Source organism: Bombina bombina, unplaced genomic scaffold (assembly GCF_027579735.1).
Source record: "Bombina bombina isolate aBomBom1 unplaced genomic scaffold, aBomBom1.pri scaffold_622, whole genome shotgun sequence".
Classification (NCBI taxonomy): Eukaryota; Metazoa; Chordata; class Amphibia; order Anura; family Bombinatoridae; genus Bombina; species Bombina bombina.
Window position 1 is genome coordinate 57,749 of NW_026510927.1, and position 21,427 is coordinate 79,175.

The 21,427-nt window shown below is 38.7% G+C and overlaps 1 protein-coding gene across 2 annotated transcripts in view; it reads right to left on the reverse strand.

Annotated features, from left to right (window-relative positions):
* Nucleotides 1-13,043: 13,043 nt before the first annotated feature.
* LOC128643529 (uncharacterized) overlaps nucleotides 13,044-21,427 on the reverse strand; it is a 28,390-nt gene continuing 20,006 nt past the window's right edge. Inside the window, exons 4-7 of one of the 2 annotated variants that reach the window (XM_053696371.1) lie at nucleotides 17,843-17,883; nucleotides 17,372-17,398; nucleotides 17,120-17,146; nucleotides 13,044-13,382 (exon numbers count right to left, since the gene is read on the reverse strand). In XM_053696371.1, coding sequence (XP_053552346.1) covers nucleotides 13,299-13,382; nucleotides 17,120-17,146; nucleotides 17,372-17,398; nucleotides 17,843-17,883 — 179 coding nt within the window. In that variant the 3' untranslated portion in view covers nucleotides 13,044-13,298. The remainder of the gene's footprint in view (nucleotides 13,383-17,119; nucleotides 17,147-17,371; nucleotides 17,399-17,842; nucleotides 17,884-21,427) is intronic. The other variant, XM_053696372.1, reaches the window with a different exon arrangement.

Genomic DNA, 21,427 nt, shown 5'->3' on the forward strand with positions numbered 1-21,427 from the left:
AAATCTGTGATGTATTCTTCCACGACTCTCTTCCCTTGACGTAAGGACCTAATAGCTGTTTCTGCTGTGTTCTGTTTATTATGATCCTCATAAAGCAGAGACATGGCAGAAAAAAATGCATCGAGAGAATTTAAGATGGGGTCATCCTTTTCATAATAGGTATTAGCCCAAGACCTGGCCTCACCACGTAAGAATGAGATAACAGTTAATACCCTGACCCTATCTGTTGGATATGATTTAGGTTTCAGAGTAAACATCAGTGTACAAGAGTTCTTAAAATCCCTGAATAAAGCTCTCTCCCCAGAGAATTTTTCAGGAGGGCTAATTAAAGGTTCAGCTGAATTTTCAGCTACAGGAGGTTTACTGGCAAGCTGCTCATTTATGAATTTTCTGATATTTTGGTTCTCCAATTGTATCTCCCTTAGTCCCTGTATCATGTGATCCATACTTTGAGCTAGGGAGCCAACCCTATTGTAAAGCTCTGTTATATCCATTAAACAAAGTACTAGTTATCTTTATAGGCTTGGTAATATGTAATGTTTAAGTATGAACTAGTACCCTTGTTCATGCAGGACCACTCAGTCTCACACCTTACCTCGGGTTCACTAAGATCTAACTTGTGTGAACCCTGTTATGCTCATAGATCTGAGGGTCACTACTGTAGGATACAGAGTGAAGATGGTATACCAAAAGGAGTTGGATAAGAGCTAAACAGTAATATAGTATGGTAATGTAGGATAACTCAGAATCCAAAGTTTAGGGAGAATCTTATTCACATCCAAATGAGTTGTAGACTCGCATCACACACATATAAAATATTTACATAACTTGCACAGGCTCACACACACACTTTAGATAGAGTTGTGCAGAGTAGCTTCGTTGGTTAAAGTCAGTTTAGGCACATAAAGTTCATCAGAGGTTAATGCAAATGGAGTAGTGCTATTTAGGCAAATGATAGATATGGCAAAAGTCACTGTGCAAGTCAATATAGTGAATCACAAGCGGAATAGTACATGTAACAGCAAGTGCATGAGATATACTGGTTAATAGCTTAGTATGGCAGGTAGACTTGATTACTTGATTATTTGAGGCAAGCAGTAGCAAATGACATGAAAGGCAAGATATCCTTATTTGTAAATTGGTAATACAGACCGGTAATCCAGATGATATTGTATACAAACCGACTTCCCAAATAGTATCCTCAAAGTGGAGCAGAAGCGGAGTTACCGGAGAAGAAATGCACACAGCGTGTGCCGAGATTCAGTGAGAGTGTGTGGCGGCTGCGGATTCACCTGGTGACGTCACACGCCAACGGACCAGCATGCGAGTAAGCAGGAAGCAAGCAGCGAGAGAGACAGGAACAAAGTTGTGGAGCTGCAAAACCACAAGACTTGAGTAACAAGAACTAGTATCAGAAGCAGGGAATCCCAACTTAGACAGGAGGGAATAGCTGGGTGCGAAGTGTTCAGGAACAGTGGGTGACTGAACAAATTACCAAGCAACGTTCAACAGTAGGTGGAGCCTTAAATAGCAGTATGATAATTAGTTGTTAAAGGTACAGAATGGTAAAATCCTGACATACATTTATTATAGGTGGCGACGGTGTAGGGGGGGCAGGATAGGGGTTAATAGGTTTAATATAGGTTGCGGCGGGTTCATGGAGCGGCGGTTTAGGGGTTAAACTATTTATTTAGTTGCGGAGAGGTGCGGGATCAGCAGGATAGGGGTTAATAATTTTATAATAGAGGGCGACGGTGTAGGGGGGGCAGGATAGGGGTTACTAGGTATACTGTAGGTGGCAGCGGTGTCCGGGAGCGGCGGTTTAGGGGTTAATACATTTATAAGAGTTGCGGCAGGGTCTAGGAGCGGCGGTTTAGGGGTTAATACATTTATAAGAGTTGCGGCAGGGTCTAGGAGCGGCGGTTTAGGGGTTAATACATTTATAAGAGTTGCGGCAGGGTCTAGGAGCGGCGGTTTAGGGGTTAATACATTTATAAGAGTTGCGGCGGGGTCTAGGAGCGGCGGTTTAGGGGTTAGTAACTTTATTTAGTTGCGGGGGGCTCCGGGGGCGCCGGTATAGGGGGTAGAACAGTGCAGTTTAGTGTGAGTGCTTAGTGACAGGCTAGCAATAAAGCTGGGAAAAAGCCGAAGGGCAGCGAGATCGGATGAGTGATAACTGTCACAGTCCGCTGCTCATCGCCCCGCGGCTTTTTGACAGCTTTATTTGATAACTTAGGCGAACGTATTCAAGGTCCGCGGCGGCGAAGGTAGGCGAGCTTAGGCGGGCGTATTGGGCCGGCGAAGCCAGAAAAGTAGACGGCTTGATAACTACCCCCCCCCAATGTTTACATGTTCTTTGCTTTTTTTTTTTTTTTTTTTTGCAAAATTAGCGATAGTTACATAGTAACACTGATATCTGTCAGGAATCCCTGAATAACTCTTTACATGTTTATATATTTTTTTTAGTAGACAACACAAAGTATTGATCTAGGCCCATTTTGGTATATTTCATGCCACCATTTTGCCGTCAAATGCGATCAAATAAAAAAAAACATTCACATTTTCACAAACTTTTTCACAAATTTTACGTTTCTCGCTCAAATTATTTGCAAACAGCTTGTGCAATTATGGCACAAATGTTTGTAAATGCTTCTCTGGGATCCCCTATGTTCAGAAATAGCAGATATTTATGGCTTTGGCATTACTTTTTGGTAATTAGAAGGCCGCTAAATGCAGCTTCGCACCACTCTTGTATTATGCCCAGCAGTGAGGGGGTTAATTAGGTAGCTTGAAGGGAACTTGTAGGGTTAATTTTAGCTTTAGTGTAGTGTAGTAGACAACCCAAAGTATTGATCTAGACCCATTTTGGTATATTTCATTTCCATTCAAATACCTTGTCATATAAGTTTTAACCCTTATAAAAAATTATATTAGTATTTATATGAATACTTTTTGTCAGATAGTGTATACATATATGAGTGTAACTTTATTTTACTGCATTTATGTTGTTTTTTTTAGCCTTTACACAGGGTCTTTAGTCGCACTAACTAGACAAGCGTAAATTGTATTAACGCTTGAGAGAACATGTTTACTTTCAACTTGTAATAAACACTCAAGTTAGCACAGTCGTGATACTGGTTATCGCAACTCAAGTAAACAATAGCACACCACTTGTAATCTAGCCCTTTATTCATTTTTATGTCCTTTAATTAGATAATAAGCTAATGTAAAAATGAAATGTTTTTTTTTTTTAATGAAATCATGTTAAAAGGACAACCTTAGTCTTAAAGGACATGCTCTAATTAATTTCTTTTATCCACCAGAGATCTCAAACACATTCTAATCATTTTCCCTTTTTTTTCCCCAGAAATACTTTATCTGGTTGGTGTTTATTGTTGTCGTCATTCTGATTGTGGTCCTCTGTGCCACGCTGATTAATAGACAGTCACCGGTTACCGATATTGTTACAACCTCCTATTTAAATATCACTAGAAACACAACAGCTGTTTCTCATAGCACCCACTCCTAAAGAGGCCATGTAATTTGTATACCTTCCCTTTTCATGATGTGCCAATTACTGATCTTTTCTTTACATAAAGCGACCAGACAGAAGTTATAACAATTCCTTTCAAGTGCATTAGTGCACAAATCATTTTACAGTATGTAAGTTAGAGGCTGGAATGTGAAATGTTCACACTCAAAGAAGTATGCACAGGAACATTACTGAATGTAGCAGATTTGTATATTCTATAAAACAAGTCAACTAGATTATACCCCAGACTGGGAATAAAAAGCAGCACTGGAAAAATTTGAAGACCAGCCCTCATTTCCATTGAGTCTGTAGAATGCGGACAACCATTTTTTTTAAGGGAATTACTGGTATAATGCTTCCCCCAATATTTTTTCAGATTCTTTTTGTATTATTTTTTAATAAAGAAAAAGCCACATTGTTGTTATATAGGCACCCCATGACTCCTTCACGGTGTGAAAGTGATTATCCATATCTGATCTTGAGAAGACACTCAAAATAAATTGTGTCACTCTGTCTTACTGTGTGACTTAACTAGAAACCAATTAAGTAGAGAGACACCATGGATCAGGAATCCCAAATATTTGGCTTTATTGTTAGGTATTACAGCTCCTTTAGACAAACTAAACATTAAAGGGATAGTCTAGTCACAATTACACTTTCATGATTCAGATAGAGCATACAATTTTAAGAAACTTTCTAATTTAATCCAATTATCACTTTTTCTTTGTTCTCTTGGTATCTTTATTTGAAACAGCAATAATGTAAACTTAAGAATTGACCAATTTTTGGTTCAGCATCGGGTACCACTTGCTGATTGGTTGCTACATTTAGACACCAATCAGCAAGCACTACCTAGGTGCTGAACCAAAAATGGGCTGGCTCCTAAGCTTACATTATTGCTGTTTCAAATAAAGACGCAAAGAGAACAAATACAAATTATAATAGGAGTAAATAAGAAAGTAGCTTAAATCATGAACGTTTCATTTTGACTAGAATATCCCTTTAATTTTACATTTACATGTGTGAAAAATGACTATTTCTGCTTAAAATGCATAAAAACACCTTATACCCGAGAACTGTGTCTTGCTCTTCGCCTGCACATTTACAGTTGTCATTCTAAGAGTCTCAATAGCTAAACATGAGTATTTTCATCAAACATCAGGCTTTATTACCTACAATTATATTCAGTGCTTGATACATTATTTACAATTCTTGCAGTATGTTAACATTTCTTGTATGTGACCTATAGACGTTTCCTCTGTTTAATGCACCTTTACCATGTTTACATAGCAGAGCTAACATACGTGCACCACAATGAGACCACTCTGTTAGTTTTACTTGTGCTGATGCTATTACATTGTTTAATTGAAACACCTTTTCTATGTTTAACCAAAATTAAATATATACAGCACAGAAATTGTGGAAAATGTGTTGTTTTTAATCATACTGTCTGTCTGTTCTAAATAATTCTATACCTATAGAAAATACAATAAAAATATAATATAAACAATAGTCAGGGATTTTACTTAAATACTTACGAAACAGCCCCAGACTGATCTACAACTGCATCTCTTACTGCCCTAGACAGATTTTCATCTTCATCTTACTCCCCCAGACTGATCTCCATCTTCATATATTACTCTATTACTCCCCCAGACTGATCTTCATCTTCATATATTACTGCCCCAGACAGATTTTCATCTTCATCTCTTACTTCCCCAGACTGATCTTCATGTTCATATATTACTGCACCAGACTAATCTCCATCTTGATATCTTACTGCCCCAGACTGATCTTTATCATTTATTATTATTATTATTCTTTATTTATAAAGCACAAACAGATTCTGCAGCACTGTCCGTGGATACAAAGATAAAAGTACAGTACAATACAATATAAAAGACAACAGACAAAGTTTAACAAACAAATAGAGGGGGAATGAGGGCGCTGTTCCTGTGAGATCTTACAATCTAGATGGGTAGGAGGGTGAGAAACAGGAGGTGGGGACTGCAGAGGTGGGAATGATGTTAGTGTTAAGTTAGATGAGGGCAGCTATTAGGCAAGTGGAATTCATTTGTTACTGATTTGGAGATAGGCTTCCCTGAATAAAAAGGTCTTTAGGGAGCGTTTAAAGGAGAAAAGGTTAGGGGAAAGGCTGAAAGCTCGAGGAAGTGCGGAGAGTTTTAATTCCGCACTTCAGGTGTTTTTTTCTAACACTCTCTCCCCATTGATGTCTATGTCCAACCAGCCCTTGAATTTTGAGTGGTATGGAGCTTAACGCCACAATATCGCACGCACATAGAAGGTTTTCAGTAACTCGTAATGGCAGCGCTATGGAGAGTGAAATAACACAACTATTTTGGCGTTAGTTTGCACCCTGTTTAGCGTAAAACTTGTAATCTAGGTGAATGTGTTAAGTATCATAAAAAACACCTTAGAATAACATCCACAGAAAAAAAAACTCCAAAATACTTGGGGGTTATTTAATAAAAGTATAAAAACATGTGATGCTGAACACGTTTTGCAATACCGCCAGTAATTACTTCCTTGAGGAAGCAATACCAGCAGTATTGCAAAACACGTCCCGTATCACATGTTTTTATACTCTTATTAAATAACCCCTGTGATGGATACCCCAGCTACCTCAACTGGGTAGCTCCACCAAACGGGTCCTGCTTCCTCCCTGCCTACTGCAGCTATGTAGCTGGCAAGTGACCACAGCCTGTAGCCACCCCTGATGCCCGACAGCACCAGTATTCAGGGTGCTACCCAGACTAGGTAACTCTGCCAGAGGGTCCTTCCCCTACCAGACAAGGGGCCACTATGTAGCGGAGAAGAAGTAAATTAGCAGGAGTCCACCCAAATAACTAGACATACTAGCATTCAGGTGAAACAAGAACTGAGCTTTATTGACAAACACACACATCTTTTATACACACAGCTCATCTTGATAAGGCACTGGACAATCCCACAATTTTCCCACCATTCCCGCCCCTCCAGATAGGCTGGCACCTCCATAGAAGTCACAGTCCCACAGAATCCCAGTACCCAGGGGTGGTGGTTTTGGGGTGATCCCGGTAGAGTGGCTGTACTTCCAGGCTGTCATTTTAAAGCTCTCAGTCCCCAGATGCCACATAAAGTGATTCGTTACTGGGGACTGGAGTTACAGCCCATTTAATTTATGAGGGTAGGGGTATCCAAAACCCCCAGTTACCAATGGAGCTCCCCTCCGGTAATTCCTCCACCTCTTGTCCTCCCTAGGGGCTTATCTTTCATGTAATTGGCAAGAGTCCATGAGCTAGTGACATATGGGATATCAATACCCAAGATGTGGATCTTCCACTCAAGAGTCACTAGAGAGGGAGGGCATAAAATAAAAACAGCCATATTCTGCTGAAAAATTAATCCACAACCCAAAAAAATAAGTTTATTTTAATTTTTGAAAGAAAAAAACTTAAATCAAAAGCAGAAGAATCAAACTGAAACAGCTGCCTGAAGAACTTTTCTACCAAAAACTGCTTCCGAAGAAGCAAATACATCAAAATGGTAGAATTTAGTAAATGTATGCAAAGAGGACCAAGTTGCCGCTTTGCAAATCTGATCAACTGAAGCTTAATTCTTAAAAGCCCATGAAGTGGAGACTGATCTAGTAGAATGAGCTCTAATTCTCTGAGGCGGGGCCTGACCTGACTCCAAATAAGCTTGATGAATCAAAAGTTTCAGCCAAGGAAATAGCAGAAGCCTTCTGACCTTTCCTAGGACCAGAAAATAAAACAAATAGACTGGAAGTCTTCCTGAAATCTTTAGTAGCTTCCACATAATATTTCAAAGCTCTTACCACATCCAAAGAATGTAAGGATCTCTCCAAAGAATTCTTAGGATTAGGACATAAGGAAGGGACAACAATTTCTCTACTAATGTTGTTAGAATTCACAACCTTAGGTAAAAATTGAAAAGAAGTCCACAAAACTGCCTTATCCTGATGAAAAATCAGAAAAGGAGACTCACAAGAAAGAGCAGATAACTCAGAAACTCTTCTAGCAGAAGAGATGACCAAAAGAAACAACACTTTCCAAGAAAGTAGTTTAATGTCCAAAGAATGCATAGGTTCAAATGGAGGAGCCTGTAAAGCCTTCAGAACCAAATTAAGACTCCAAGAAGGAGAAATTGACTTAATGACAGGCTTAATACGAACTAAAGCCTGTACAAAACAGTGTATATCAGGAAGTATAGCAATCTTTCTGTGAAATAAAACAGAAAGAGCGGAGATTTGTCCTTTCAAGGAACTTGCAGACAAACCCTTATCCAAACCATCCTGAAGAAACTGTAAAATTCTAGGAATTCTAAAAGAATGCCAGGAGAATTTATGAGAAGAACACCATGAAATGTAAGTCTTCCAAACTCTATAATAAATCTTTCTAGAAACAGATTTACGAGCTTGTAACATAGTATTAATCACTGAATCAGAGAAACCTCTATAACTTAGAACTAAGCGTTCAATTTCCATACCTTCAAATTTAATGATTTGAGATCCTGATGGAAAAACGGACCTTGAGATAGTAGGTCCGGCCGTAACGGAAGTGGCCAAGGTGGGCAACTGGACATCCGAACCAGATCCACATACCAAAACCTGTGTGGCCTTGCTGGAGCCACCAGCAACACAAAAGACTGTTCCATGATGATTTTGGAGATCACTCTTGGAAGGAGAACTAGAGGTGGGAAGATGAAAGCAGGATGATAACACCAAGGAAGTGTCAACGCATCCACTGCTTCCGTCTGAACATCCCTGGATCTGGATAGATATCTGGGAAGTTTCTTGTTTAGATGAGAGGCCCTGAGATCTATCTCTGGAAGACCCCACATCTGAACAATCTGAGAAAACACATCTGGATGGAGAGACCACTCCCCTGGATGTAAAGTCTGGTGGCTGAGATAATCCGCCTCCCAATTGTCTACACCTGGGATATGCACCACAGAGATTAGACAGGAGCTGGATTCCGCCCAAGCAAGTATCCAAGATACTTCTTTCATAGCTTGGGGACTGTGAGTCCCACCCTGATGATTGACATAAGCCACAGTTGTGATATTGTCTGAAAACAAATGAACGGTTCTCTCTTTAGTAGAGGCCAGAACTGAAGAGCCCTGAGAATTGCACAGAGTTCTAAAATATTTATTGGTAATCTCGCCTCTTGAGATTTCCAAACCCCTTGTGCTGTCAGAGATCCCCAAACAGCTCCCCAACCTGAAAGACTTGCATCAGTTGAGATCACAGTTCAGGTGGGGTGAACAAAAGAATCCCCTTGAACCAAACGATGGTGATCTATCCACCATGTCAGAGAGTGTCATCTATTGGGATTCAAGGATATTAATTTTGATATCTTTGTATAATCCCTGCACCATTGATTCAGCATACAAAGCTGTAGATGTCTCATGTGAAAATGAGCAAAGGGGATCGCGTCCGATGCTGCAGTCATGAGACCTAAAACTTCCATGCACATAGCCACTGAAGGGAATGACTGAGACTGAAGGAGCCGGCATGCTGAGACCAATTTTAATGGACACTGAATCTATCTGGAAGCCTAAAAAGGTTACCCTTGTCTGAGGAATCAAAAAACTTTTTGGTAAATTTATCCTCCAACCATGTTTCCGAAGAAACAACACTAGTTGATTCATGTGAGATTCTGCAGTACGTAAAGACTGAGCTAGTACCAAGATATCGTCCAAATAAGGAAACACCGCAATACCCTGTTCTCTGATTACAGATAGTAGGGCACCCAGAACCTTTGAAAAGATTCTTGGAGCTGTTGCTAGGCCAAATGGAAGAGCAACAAATTGGTAATGCTTGTCTAGAAAAGAGAATCTCAGAAACTGAAAGTGTTCTGGATGAATCAGAATATGAAGGTATGCATCCTGCAAGTCTATTGTGGACATATAATGTCCTTGCTGAACAAAAGGCAGAATAGTCCTTATAGTCTGCATCTTGAAAGTTGGTACTCTTACATAACGATTCAAAATTTTTAGATCCAGAACTGGTCTGAATACATTTTCTTTCTTTGGTACAATGAATAGGTTTGAATAAAACCCCAAACCTTGTTCCTGAGGAGGAACTGGCATGATTACCCCTGAAGACTCCAGGTCTGAAACACACTTCAGAAAAGCCTGAGCTTTTACTAGATTTACAGGGATGCGTGAGAGAAAAAATCTTCTCACAGGAGGTCTTACTCTGAATCCTATTCGATACCCTTGAGAGACAATGCTCTGAATCCAATGATTTTGGACAGATTTTATCCAAAAATCCTTGAAAAACCTTAATCTGCCCCTACCAGCTGAGCTGGCATGAGGGCCGCACCTTCATGCGAACTTAGGGGCTGACATTGGTTTCCTAAATGGCTTGGATTTATTCCAATTTGAGGAAGGCTTTCAATTGGAAGCAGATTCCTTGGGGGGAGGATTTAGTTATTGTTCCTTATTCTGACGAAAGGAACGAAAACGGTTAGAAGCCTTAGATTTACCCTTAGGTTTTTTATCCTGAGGCAAAAAAACTCCTTTTCCCCCAGTGATAGTTGAAATAATAGAATCCAACTGAGAACCAAATAAATTATTACCTTGGAAAGAAAGAGATAGTAATCTAGATTTAGATGTCATTTCAGCATTCCAAGATTTAAGCCACAAAGCTCTTCTAGCTAAAACAGCTAAAGACATGGATCTAACGTCAATTTTGATAATATCAAAAATGGCATCACAAATAAAATTATTAGCATGTTGCAGTAAGCGAACAACGCTAGATATGTCATAATCCAATTCATGTTGCGCTAAATTTTCCAACCAGAAAGTTGATGCAGCCGCAACATCAGCCAAAGAAATAGCAGGTCTGAGAAGATGACCTGAATATAAATAGGCCTTCCTTAGATAAGATTCAAGCTTCCTATCTAAAGGATCCTTAAAGGAAGTGCTATCTTCCATAGGAATAGTGGTATGTTTAGCAAGAGTAGAAATAGCCCCATCAACTTTGGGGATTTTTTTCCCAAAACTCTATAGATTTTGCTGGTAAAGGATACAATTTTTTAAACCTTGAAGAAGGAATAAAAGAAGTACCTGGCTTATTCTATTCCCTAGAAGTCATATCAGAAATAGCTTCAGGAATGGGAAAAACCCATTTGGTTGTTGGTCATTTGAAATTTCATCAGCTAAATGAGAAGTTTTAAAAGACCTTTTACGTTTATTAGCAGGTGGGAATGCAGACAAAGCCTTCATAATAGAATCAGAAACAAATTCTTTAAAATTTACAGGTATATCATGCACATTAGAAGTTGAAGGAACTGCAACTGGCAATGTACTATTACTGATGGAAACACTATCTGCATGTAAAAGTTTATCATGACAACTATTACAAATGACATTTGGTGGAATAATTTCTACAATTTTACAACAAATGCACTTAGCTTTGGTAGAACCGATGTCAGGCAGCAATGTTCCAGCAGAAACTTCTGAGACAGGATCAGATTGGGACATCTTGCACAATGTAAGAGAAAAAAACAACATATAAAGCAAAATTATCTATTTCCTTATATGACAGTTTTAGGAATGGGAAAAAATGCAATAGCATAGGCCTCTGAAAGCAAAAAGCAAGAGGCAAACAAACAAGGGGTATTGAAATAATGAAAAAGTTTGGCGCCAAGTATGACGCACAACGTAACGTAAACTCTTTTTTGGCGCCAAAAATAACCAGAAATGACACACTTGCGTCACTAATAACGCCGCCATGTGAAAGGTCTCGGCGTCACGTATGACGCCGGAAATGACGAAGTTGCGTCATAAACGTATACTTTCGCGCCAAAAAATGTTTTCGCGCCAACAATGACGCAATAAAGTTTAGCATTTGACGCACCCGCGGGCATAATACCCGCAATTGCAAGAAGTAGTCAATTGAAAAAAAGACTAAACCCCAGGTAAGAAATACATTTCTTAAAATGTTTACATTCCCAAAATATGAAACTGACAGTCTGCAGAAGGAAATACATGAACCTGACTCATGGCAAATATAAGTACAATACATATATTTAGAACTTTATATAAATGCATAAAGTGCCAAACCATAGCTGAGGTGTCTTAAGTAATAAAAACATACTTACCAAAAGACACCCATCCACATATAGCAGATAGCCAAACCAGTACTAAAACAGTTATTAGTAGAGGTAATGGTAAATTGAGAGTATATCGTTGATCTGAAAAGGGAGGTAGGAGATGAATCTCTACGACCGATAACAGAGAACTTATGAAATAGACCCCCGTTAGGGAAATCATCGTATTCAAATAAGTGATACTCCATTCACGTCCCTCTGACATTCGCTGTACTCTGAGAGGAATCGGGCTTCAACAATGCTGAGAAGCGCATATCAACGTAGAAATCTTAGCACAAACTTACTTCACAAGTTTGTAAAACTGAATTGTGGGTGTGGTGACGGGTGTATTTATAGGCATTTTGAGGTTTGGGAAACTTTGCCCCTCCTGGTAGGATTGTATATCCCATATGTCACTAGCTAATGGACTCTTGCCAATTACATGAAAGAAAGTCTGATGTGAACGTTATTGTGTGCTCAGGGATAAGGCAGACTGAGATTTTGTGCCAGACTGAGAGTTTATAAATGATCTGATGACAGAGTAAATAACTGGATTCATTTGTACAGCTCTAACAGATTTGCCCAGACAGGGTTTTAAACTATGTGTCAGGGTTTATTAATTACCCTGAGCTGGATATGTGGGAGAAATAACCAGTTCATGGCTGGGATAGGTGTGAGAGCCACTTCTTGCAGCTCAGCCCTGCACTTACAGAGGTCGCTTCAGCTGAGAGAGTGCTGAAGATCTTCCTGGCCTGTCAGTGAAGCGCGGAGGACAGCTGGTCTTATCACCCTGAATTTAGCATAAAGGAGAAAATGTGAGAAAACAGATGGGGTTATTTGTTGAATGGTGAAGTGAGGGAAAGTAGAATGTCAATACCACCTCCATTTCTGTTCTCAGGCATAGTGTGGCAGGAATGGAGACCCCATATATGAATGCTACAGGGGAGGCGGAGTCTGAGGGAGAGTGACATGTTTCTGTCTGACCCTGGAGGTTGAGGGAGTGGTTGAAGAAGAGACCATGGGGCCAGATTATCAAGCTCCGAATGGAGCTTGATGCACCTGTTTCCATGCGAGCCTTCAGGCTCGCACGGAAACAGAAGTTAGGAAGCAGCGGGCTAAAGACCGCTGCTCCATAACCTGTCCGCATGCTCTGAGGCAGCAGACCGAAATCAACCCGATTGACACCCCATGCTAGGGGCCGATTGGCTGCGAATCTGCAGGGGGTGGCATTGCATAAGCAGTTCACAAGAACTAAATGCCTTACTATAGTGTGCAGCCAAAGACTGTGTGGAATAGACCTGTGTCTGCACTTCTATATTTAATATAATTTGGAAAGGCCACAATATTCAGAATTAAATAACAGGAAATGAGAACAAAATAAATAATGAGAGTGTATTACAAAGTTGTTTTACTAAATGGAATTAAACAGTTTGCATTAATATCCTGTGGTGTTTAATATCCCTTTAAAGCTAATATTAACAAGGCTGGAACATCACATACAAAAATGACAAGATTAAGGAAAAAAGACAGCTGCAGAATATCACATATCAACAGAGAGAAAGTGAGGATAAAGCAGATATTGAGAGATAATGAAAGAATAATACTGATTTATACTAAAGGGATCTGTAATATATGACACAAAATAATTACACTTTCCACATCAATATAATTAAAATCATAACAACAATAAAAAAGAGAATTAATGCAACGACAATCCTGTTTAATCCACACTGAAAAAGAGAAAAAAAGAGACATTTGTTAAAGCAAATTCAAAAAAAGATAAAAAGAAACAGCACTAATTTCCATTAAAGTGGTAAACTGTGGAAACTGGTGATAAAATCATCTATCTCCACTAAAGAAGATTTTTTATGTTACCACCAGTTTATAAACTTTACCACCTCAATGGACTCTAGTCCTTTAATATAGATAAATGTTTTTACCACCAGTTTCCAAACTTTACCACCTCAATGGAAACTAGCCCAATGTTTTTATCACCAGTTTCTACAATATACCACCTCAATGGAAACTAGGCCCTAGTTTCCATTGATGTAGTAAAGCTTAGAAACTGGTAGTAAAATAAACATTCTTCCTAGATTTAAATTTATATAATTTCTTTGATCACCAATTTCCACAATTTACCACCTCAATAAAAACGGTCTATGGAGATTTTTTATTTTACCACCAGTTTCCAAACTTTACCACCTCAATGGAAACTAGGCAAGTATTGGGCAATAATTATAGTGCAAAAACGTAGGGCTTGTTTCCATTGAGGAGGTGATGTTTGGAAACTGGTGGTAAAAACATTTATCTCGTCTGTTACCACCAGTTTCTAAATTTACCACCTCAATGAAAACTAGGCCTTAGGGTATAATATTTAATCAAACAGCTAAATCTTCCATATCAACAAAATATTTAGAACAGAATTTTAAAATTCTTACTAAGTGGTATTTGACTCCATTGAGAATTTAAAAAAACTACCCACACTCCCATGGTTACCAGAGAGAATGTGGACAGTGGGGGAGTCTGGAAGATATGTCTAATTTTTTTACTACTTTCGACAAACAGATAGTAATTAAATCAATATTTTTGTATCAGCACTATGGAATAACATACATAAAGAATGTGATTAATAGGTATTAGACCTAGTGCAAATAATGTTTAATAGGAAAAAAAAGTGATTCTCTTGAAATGGAAGAAAGCTGAGCCACCCTCATAGAGTGATTGGGTAGCAAACGTTAATAAAATCCTTCTATATAAAGAATATCACTACATGAGAACTGGCAAATTAGAAATCTTTGTACAAATAAAAGTAATCTGGGAAATAATCTCACAAACATGAATAACAGATCCTTTATCATAGGGTTGGACTTACAAATGGTGCCCAGTCTTTTTGTATATGTTTATAAAATGTGCCTGATTAGTTTATATGTAACATGGATAACTCACTCTTCTTTTTCATTATCGGTTATGTAACAGAAGAACGGAATAACTCATTCATATTCTTGTTTATATATAAAATGATCAATGTTTATTTGTAATGCATTTTATAATAACAAAAATATATACATTCATTTAATTCAATTCATTTAATTTCAGTGACACCAGTACAAACGGAGTTAATTGTTGTGGGGGGTTATTATAATAAGTTAACAGTTAGATTTAATATTTTGGGGGCTGCAGTGCATTTTAATTTGTTTAACACAATTTCTTAAGCTAAGTTTGTTGACCAAATCATAGAAACTAATGCAGGCTGTAATTAATTTCTTGAAAATTTGGAACTAATAATTAATTTCTGCACAATTCTATTATTTATTCATTAATAAACCTTTGTTTCCTTTGTACTAAGACTAAATGCAACTAAAATCCTTTATTTCCATGTGTTTTATTCTGCAAATAAGCAAGCGATAATCATTTACTTCAGTTGTCCAAAAGTGCTACATTTGAAAGTGGTATTTTGAAATGTGCCCGAGCGCAACCCTTATCGCACCTCTTGTAATATGAGCACAATGCGCTAAGAGCCCACTCTGCGATTCTCATTAAAAGCACAGCACCACTAAAAAAGGTTTGTCCATGTTAAGATGCTTTGGTTAAAATAATAAACTTCCACTTGTGATACCAGATTGTGCTTTATTCTTGCAGGAGACCAAGCGCCAGATGTGCTCCACTTGTAATCTAGCTCTAGCTGTTAACCCTTAGTAAAGTTCCGCACAGCAGTATGTGGCACAGCACCTCTCAAGCTGTTTGGTGGCTATGTGAATATGCAGTCCTGGTTTTGCTCACTGAGTTGCAATACAAAAGTTAAGCACATACACCTAGATTACGAGTTTTGAGCTAAACAGGGAGCGAAACTAACGCCAAAAAGTTGCGTTATTTCACTCTCCATATCGCTGCCATTGCGAGTTACTGAAAAGCCTCCCTGTGTGTGCGATATGGTGGCGTTAAGCTCCATACCGCACAAAATCCATGGGCTGATTTGACGTGCTCGTGCACGCTTTCCCCCATAGACATCAATAGGGAGAGAGTGTTAGAAAAAAAACTAACACCTGAAGTGCAAAATGAAAAATCTCTGTAACGCAACCCCATTAATGTCAATGGAGAAGAAAAAGTTACGTTTAAACCTAACACCCTAACATAAACCCCAAGTTTAAACACCCCTAATCCGCCGCCCCAGACATCGCTGACACCTAAATAAAGCTATTAACCCCTATTCCACCACTCCCCGACATCATTGACACTATAATAAAGTTATTAATCCCTATTCCACCACTCCCCAACATCGCTGACACTATAATAGTTATTAACCCCTGTTCCGCCTCTCCCCGACGTCGCCGATACTATAATAAAGTTATTAACCCCTAAACCTCTGGCCTCCCACATCGCCACCACTAAATAAACCTATTAACCCTTACACCTCCGGCCTCCCACATCGCCACCACTAAATAAACCTATTAACCCCTAAACCTCTGGCCCCCCACATTGCCGCTACTAAATAAGCCTAATAACCCCTAAACTGCTAGCCCGCCACATTGCAAAACACTAAATTAAACTATAAACCCCTAAACTTACTAACCCCTAACTTTAAATTAAAATTACAATATAACTATCTTAAAATAAATAAAAACTTACGTGAAATAAAAATAAACCTAACATAAACCTATACATTAACCTAACCTTACTATTCTATTAAAATTATTAATACTACCAATTAAAAAATCTAAATGACAAATTTAAAAAAATACTAACACTATGAAAAAAATAAAAAAATCTAAAATTACAAAAAATAATAATTAATGTTTATTTAGTGGCGGCGATGTGGGAGGCTGGAGGTTTAGGGGTTAATAGGTTTCATTTAGTGGCGGGGATGTAAGAGGCCAGAGGTTTAGGGATTAATAACTTTATTATAGTGGTGGTGATGTGGGAGGCCAGAGGTTTAGGGGTTAATAACTTTATTATAGTGGTGGCGATGTCGGGGAGCGGCGGATTAGGGGTTAATACGTTTTAAATAGTGATTGCGATGTGGCTTAATAGGTAGTTTATAGGTGTTAGTTTACTTTATAACATTTTAGTTATGAGTTTTGTGAAACATTTTTGTTTCACAAAATTCATAACTACTGCTCTCAGATGGCGGTATGGATTGTGTCGGTATGACGGTAGGCTGTAACGCAAGCATTTTAGCCTGAACGCACAACCTGTTATACCAGTGCTATGAAAAGCCCACACAAAAATGTAATTTTTTTGAGTGCAGAATGGACGTTGCGTTACAGGCTTAAATGCTTGTGTTACAGCTATACCAACACGATTTGTAATATGCGTTCCTGGACATTATGCTGGAATGGCCATTTTTTCAGCGTTAAAAGCTGTACTGCAACACTTGTAATCTAGCCAATAGTAATCTAATATATATATATATATATATACACACACACACACATAAAAACATTATGCTAGATACTATTTTATTTCTTACCCATAATTTCTCTTGTATCTTTGGCTCCTTTAAAAAGAAAAATATATATAAATAGATTAGTGAGATTCATTTGTTCACTCCTTTCACAATCTATATTCATCTGCAAAATATTATATTACACTATAACATAATATGACTTCTAGCAGTGATGTTTAAGAAGTACCCACTTTGTGTCTGAGAACAGTCTCACAATGACTATTTTACCTACTACACACATTAAAACATTATGCTAGATACTATTTTATTTCTTACCCATAATTTCTCTCGTATCTTTGACTCCTTTAAAAAGAAAAATATATATAAATAGATTAGTGAGATTCATTTCTTCACTCCCTTCACAATCTATATTCATCTGCAAAATATTATATTACACTCAGGGGCGTATTTAGGTTTTGTGCTGCCCTAGGCACTCAAAATTCTGCTGCCCCTTAAAAATCTGCTGCCCTAGGCACCGGCCTTGTTGGCCTATGCCTTAATACGCCCCTGATTACACTATAACATAATATGATTCAACACATTGTTCTATTTTGATGAATGATAGTGTTAAACAGAATTTAGTGCCTGTATATTTTTTTAATATACGTATTAAAAATAATAACTCAAGTTAAAATAATTGTCAATGCTTGGTATACAATTGATCCCTCTTTTAGTATTATAAAAAAAATACATGATCTTAATTCATGGTTAATCCAGAATACTTTATTGAGAACATGAAATCTTTACCTGATATCCTTGGATAACGATGTGTGTTTCTTCCCAGCCAGCTTTTAAAATGAAATGAGGAAAATACAACATAAGTAACAAGTCAGAAACATACTAAAGTTTGATGATCAAAAACTCCCGCTATGGAAAGGAATCGCAAAACATCTTTGGGATTTTTTTTTATACCTTATATTGCAAAATAAGGGTCTCTACTTCACATTCAGAACCTGCATAGTGAAATGCACATATTTTGAGGTAAAATTTAAGTTTCTAAAATTCTTGGAAGGACCTCACAGTTCTGACAAAACTTCTTAGTTCATCTTGCCTGTGCAGAGAGCTTTTTTTATCAGTCCCAAAGAGTTTACACGATTGTACCCAACATCTACACAAAATATGTTCATATAACGTAATGATTAAATGATGGAGAGAAAGCGTATAAAAGCTAAATGAAAATACAAATGATAGATTAATTATTTTTAAGTAAAAAAATAATAATTCTCATGTGTTTCTGCCCCTTAGTTATAGCTGTGTTGTTCAAACCTCTATCAAAAACAAAATGTATGCTTATCTGATAAATTTATTTATTTATTGACACGGTGAGTCCACAGATCATCATTAATTACTGTTTGTAATATCACTCCTGGCCAGCAGGAGGAGGCAAAGAGCACCACAGCAAAGCTGCTAAGTATCATTTCCCTATCCACAATCCCCAGTCATTCGACCAAGGGAAAGGAGAGAAAAAATAACACAAGGTGCAGAGGTGCCTGAGGTTTATATAACAAAGAAAACTGTCTAAAAAACAGGGCGGGCCGTGGACTCACCGTGTCAAGAAATAAATTTATCAGGTTAGCATAAATTTAGTTTTCTTTCTAATGATACAGTGAGTCCACGGATCATCATTAATTACTGTTGGGAACCAATACCCAAGCTTGAGGACACAGATGATAAGGGAGGGACAAAACAGGTGACCTAAACAGAAGGCACCGCTGCTTGAAGAACCCTTCTCCCAAAAGAGGCAAAAATATCAAATGTATTAAATTTGGAAAAAGAATGCAAAGAGGACCAAGTTGCAGCCTTGCAAATCTGTTCCACAGAAACTTCATTTTTGAAGGCCCAGGAAGAATAAACAACCCTAATTATTATTATTATTATCGGTTATTTGTAGAGCGCCAACAGATTCCGCAGCGCTATGTGTAATGAGCTGTGATTCCCTCAGGAGGTTGCTGTCCTGCAGTCTCATAAGTCAAACGAATAATACTCTTCAGCCAAAAGGAAAGAGAAGTAGCCATAGCTTTCTGACCCTTGCGTTTCCCAGAGAAGCAAACAAACAAAGCAGAAAACTGATGAAAAGTAGTGATGTTGCGAATAGTTCGCCGGCGAATAGTTCCCGGTGAACATAGCATGTTCGGTCCGCCCCCTATACCTCATCATTGAGTAAACTTTGACCCTGTACCTCACAGTCAAAAGACACATTCCAGCCAATCAGCAGCAGACCCTCCCTCCCAGACCCTCCCACCTCCTGGACAGCATCCATTTTAGATTCATTCGGAAGCTGCATTCTTAGTGTGAGGAGGGACAGTGTAGCTGCTGCTGATTTAATAGGGAAATCTATAGCTAGGCTAGTGTATTCAGTGTCCACTACAGTCCTGAAGGACTCATCTGATCTCTGCTGTAAGGACAGCACCCCAAAAAGCCCTTTTTAGGGCTAGAACATCAGTCTGCTTTTTTTTTTTTTTCCTGTGTAATCTAATTGCAGTCAGGGATAGGCAAGGTGTCCGTACACGGACACTGGTGTCCGTGACTGGCCCTTGCAGTGTCCGCCACCTGTTTTGTGGACGGGAGGGAGGAGTAGGACAGATGAATGCTGGTCCTCACTCCTCCTTGACCCAAGCGGCACCACACTTAGTAGAGGGAAAGTGAGGGAAGAAGCAAGCTCCCTGCAGTTAACTAACCGTGAGTCGTGACCCGTCCCAATTCCTTGATCTGTGCGGCAGCGTGGTGCTGGTGTCTGTATGGTGGAAGACCGCTGCCTACTCTGACAAACCTTACGTAACCAAGTAAGTAACCAACCATGATGATAATGCAATTAACATCAAGGTGGGTGGGTTTGGTCAAGAGTTGCAGACTCTCAATAAAACCCAAAAAATAAATAAAAGGTAATACCACAAGCAGTCTTTATATAAATGTTATTTTAAACTTGTTTGATTAGATGACTAATTTGTATTTGTGGAACTAGACCAGGGGGCGTCCAACATGCAGCCCATTTGACAGCAAAGTGTCGCTCTCCTGACTTGGAATGTGTTGGCAGAGAGGAACCATTTGGCCTTTCTAGTCTGCCCAATTTTTTAATACTTTCTTAGTTCCTGGCCTTATCTTATATCTAGCATAGCCTTATGCCTATCCCATGCATGTTTAAACTACATCACTGTCTCTACCACTTCTGCTGAATGGCTATTCCACCATGTATCCACTACCCAGTTTTTTTTATGTTTTTAATTTGAAATGTACCTTGGTATCCTTCACTAAGGTCTGTGCTTTGGAAAATGTCTGCCACAGCCCTGGTCTGTGCCTATCCCTGATTGCAGTTGCCTGTCTGCCAGCGTGTGTGTCAGGCACACAGCGTATACTGTGCTCACTTGCCCAGTGCCACCACTCATATCTGGTGTAACAGTAGTGTACATTTAAAAAAAAAAAAACACTTTTTTGACTGTGAAATAATAGCAGACAGCTGCCAGTACCCAAGATGGCCACCAATAAGGCAGATGGGGAGAGTTAGAGAGCTGTTTTGGGGGGGGATCAGGGAGACTGGGGGCTAAGGGGGGATGCTACACCACAGCATATGTAAATATGCTAAAAAAAATATTTTTTAAAAACCTTTTATTTTAGTACTGGCAGACTTTCTGCCAGTACTTAAGATGGCGGGGACAATTGTGGGGTGGGAGAGGGAAGGGAGCTGTTTGGGAGGGATCAGGGGGTCTGATGTGTCAGGTGGGAGGCTGATCTCTACACTAATGCTAACATTAACCCTGCAAGCTATTAGCCATAATACACGTGTGATGCGCAGCAGCATTTAGCGGCCTTCTAATTACCAGAAAGCAACGCCAAAGTCATATATGTCTGCTATTTCTGAACAATGTGGATCCCAGAGAAGCATTTACAACCATTTGTGCCATAATTGCACAAGCTGTTTGTAAATAATTTCAGTGAGAAACTTAAAATTGCGAAAAAAATTGTTTTTTTTTAAATTTGATCGCATTTGGCGGTGAAATGGTGGCATGAAATATACCAAAATGGGCCTAGATCAATACTTTGGGTTGTCTACTACACTACACTTAAGCTAAAATTAACTCTACAAGCTCCCTACATGCTCCCTAATTAACCCCTTCACTGCTGGGCATAAAACACGTGTAGTGCGCAGTGGCATTTAGCAGCCTTCTAATTACCAAAAAGCAATGCCAAAGCCATATAAGTCTGCTATTTCTGAACAAAGGGGATCCCAGAGAAGCATTTACAACCATTTATGCCATAATTGCATAAGTTGTTTGTAAATAATTTCTGTGAGAAACCTAAAGTTTGTGAAAAAGTGAACAATTCTTTTTTTATTTG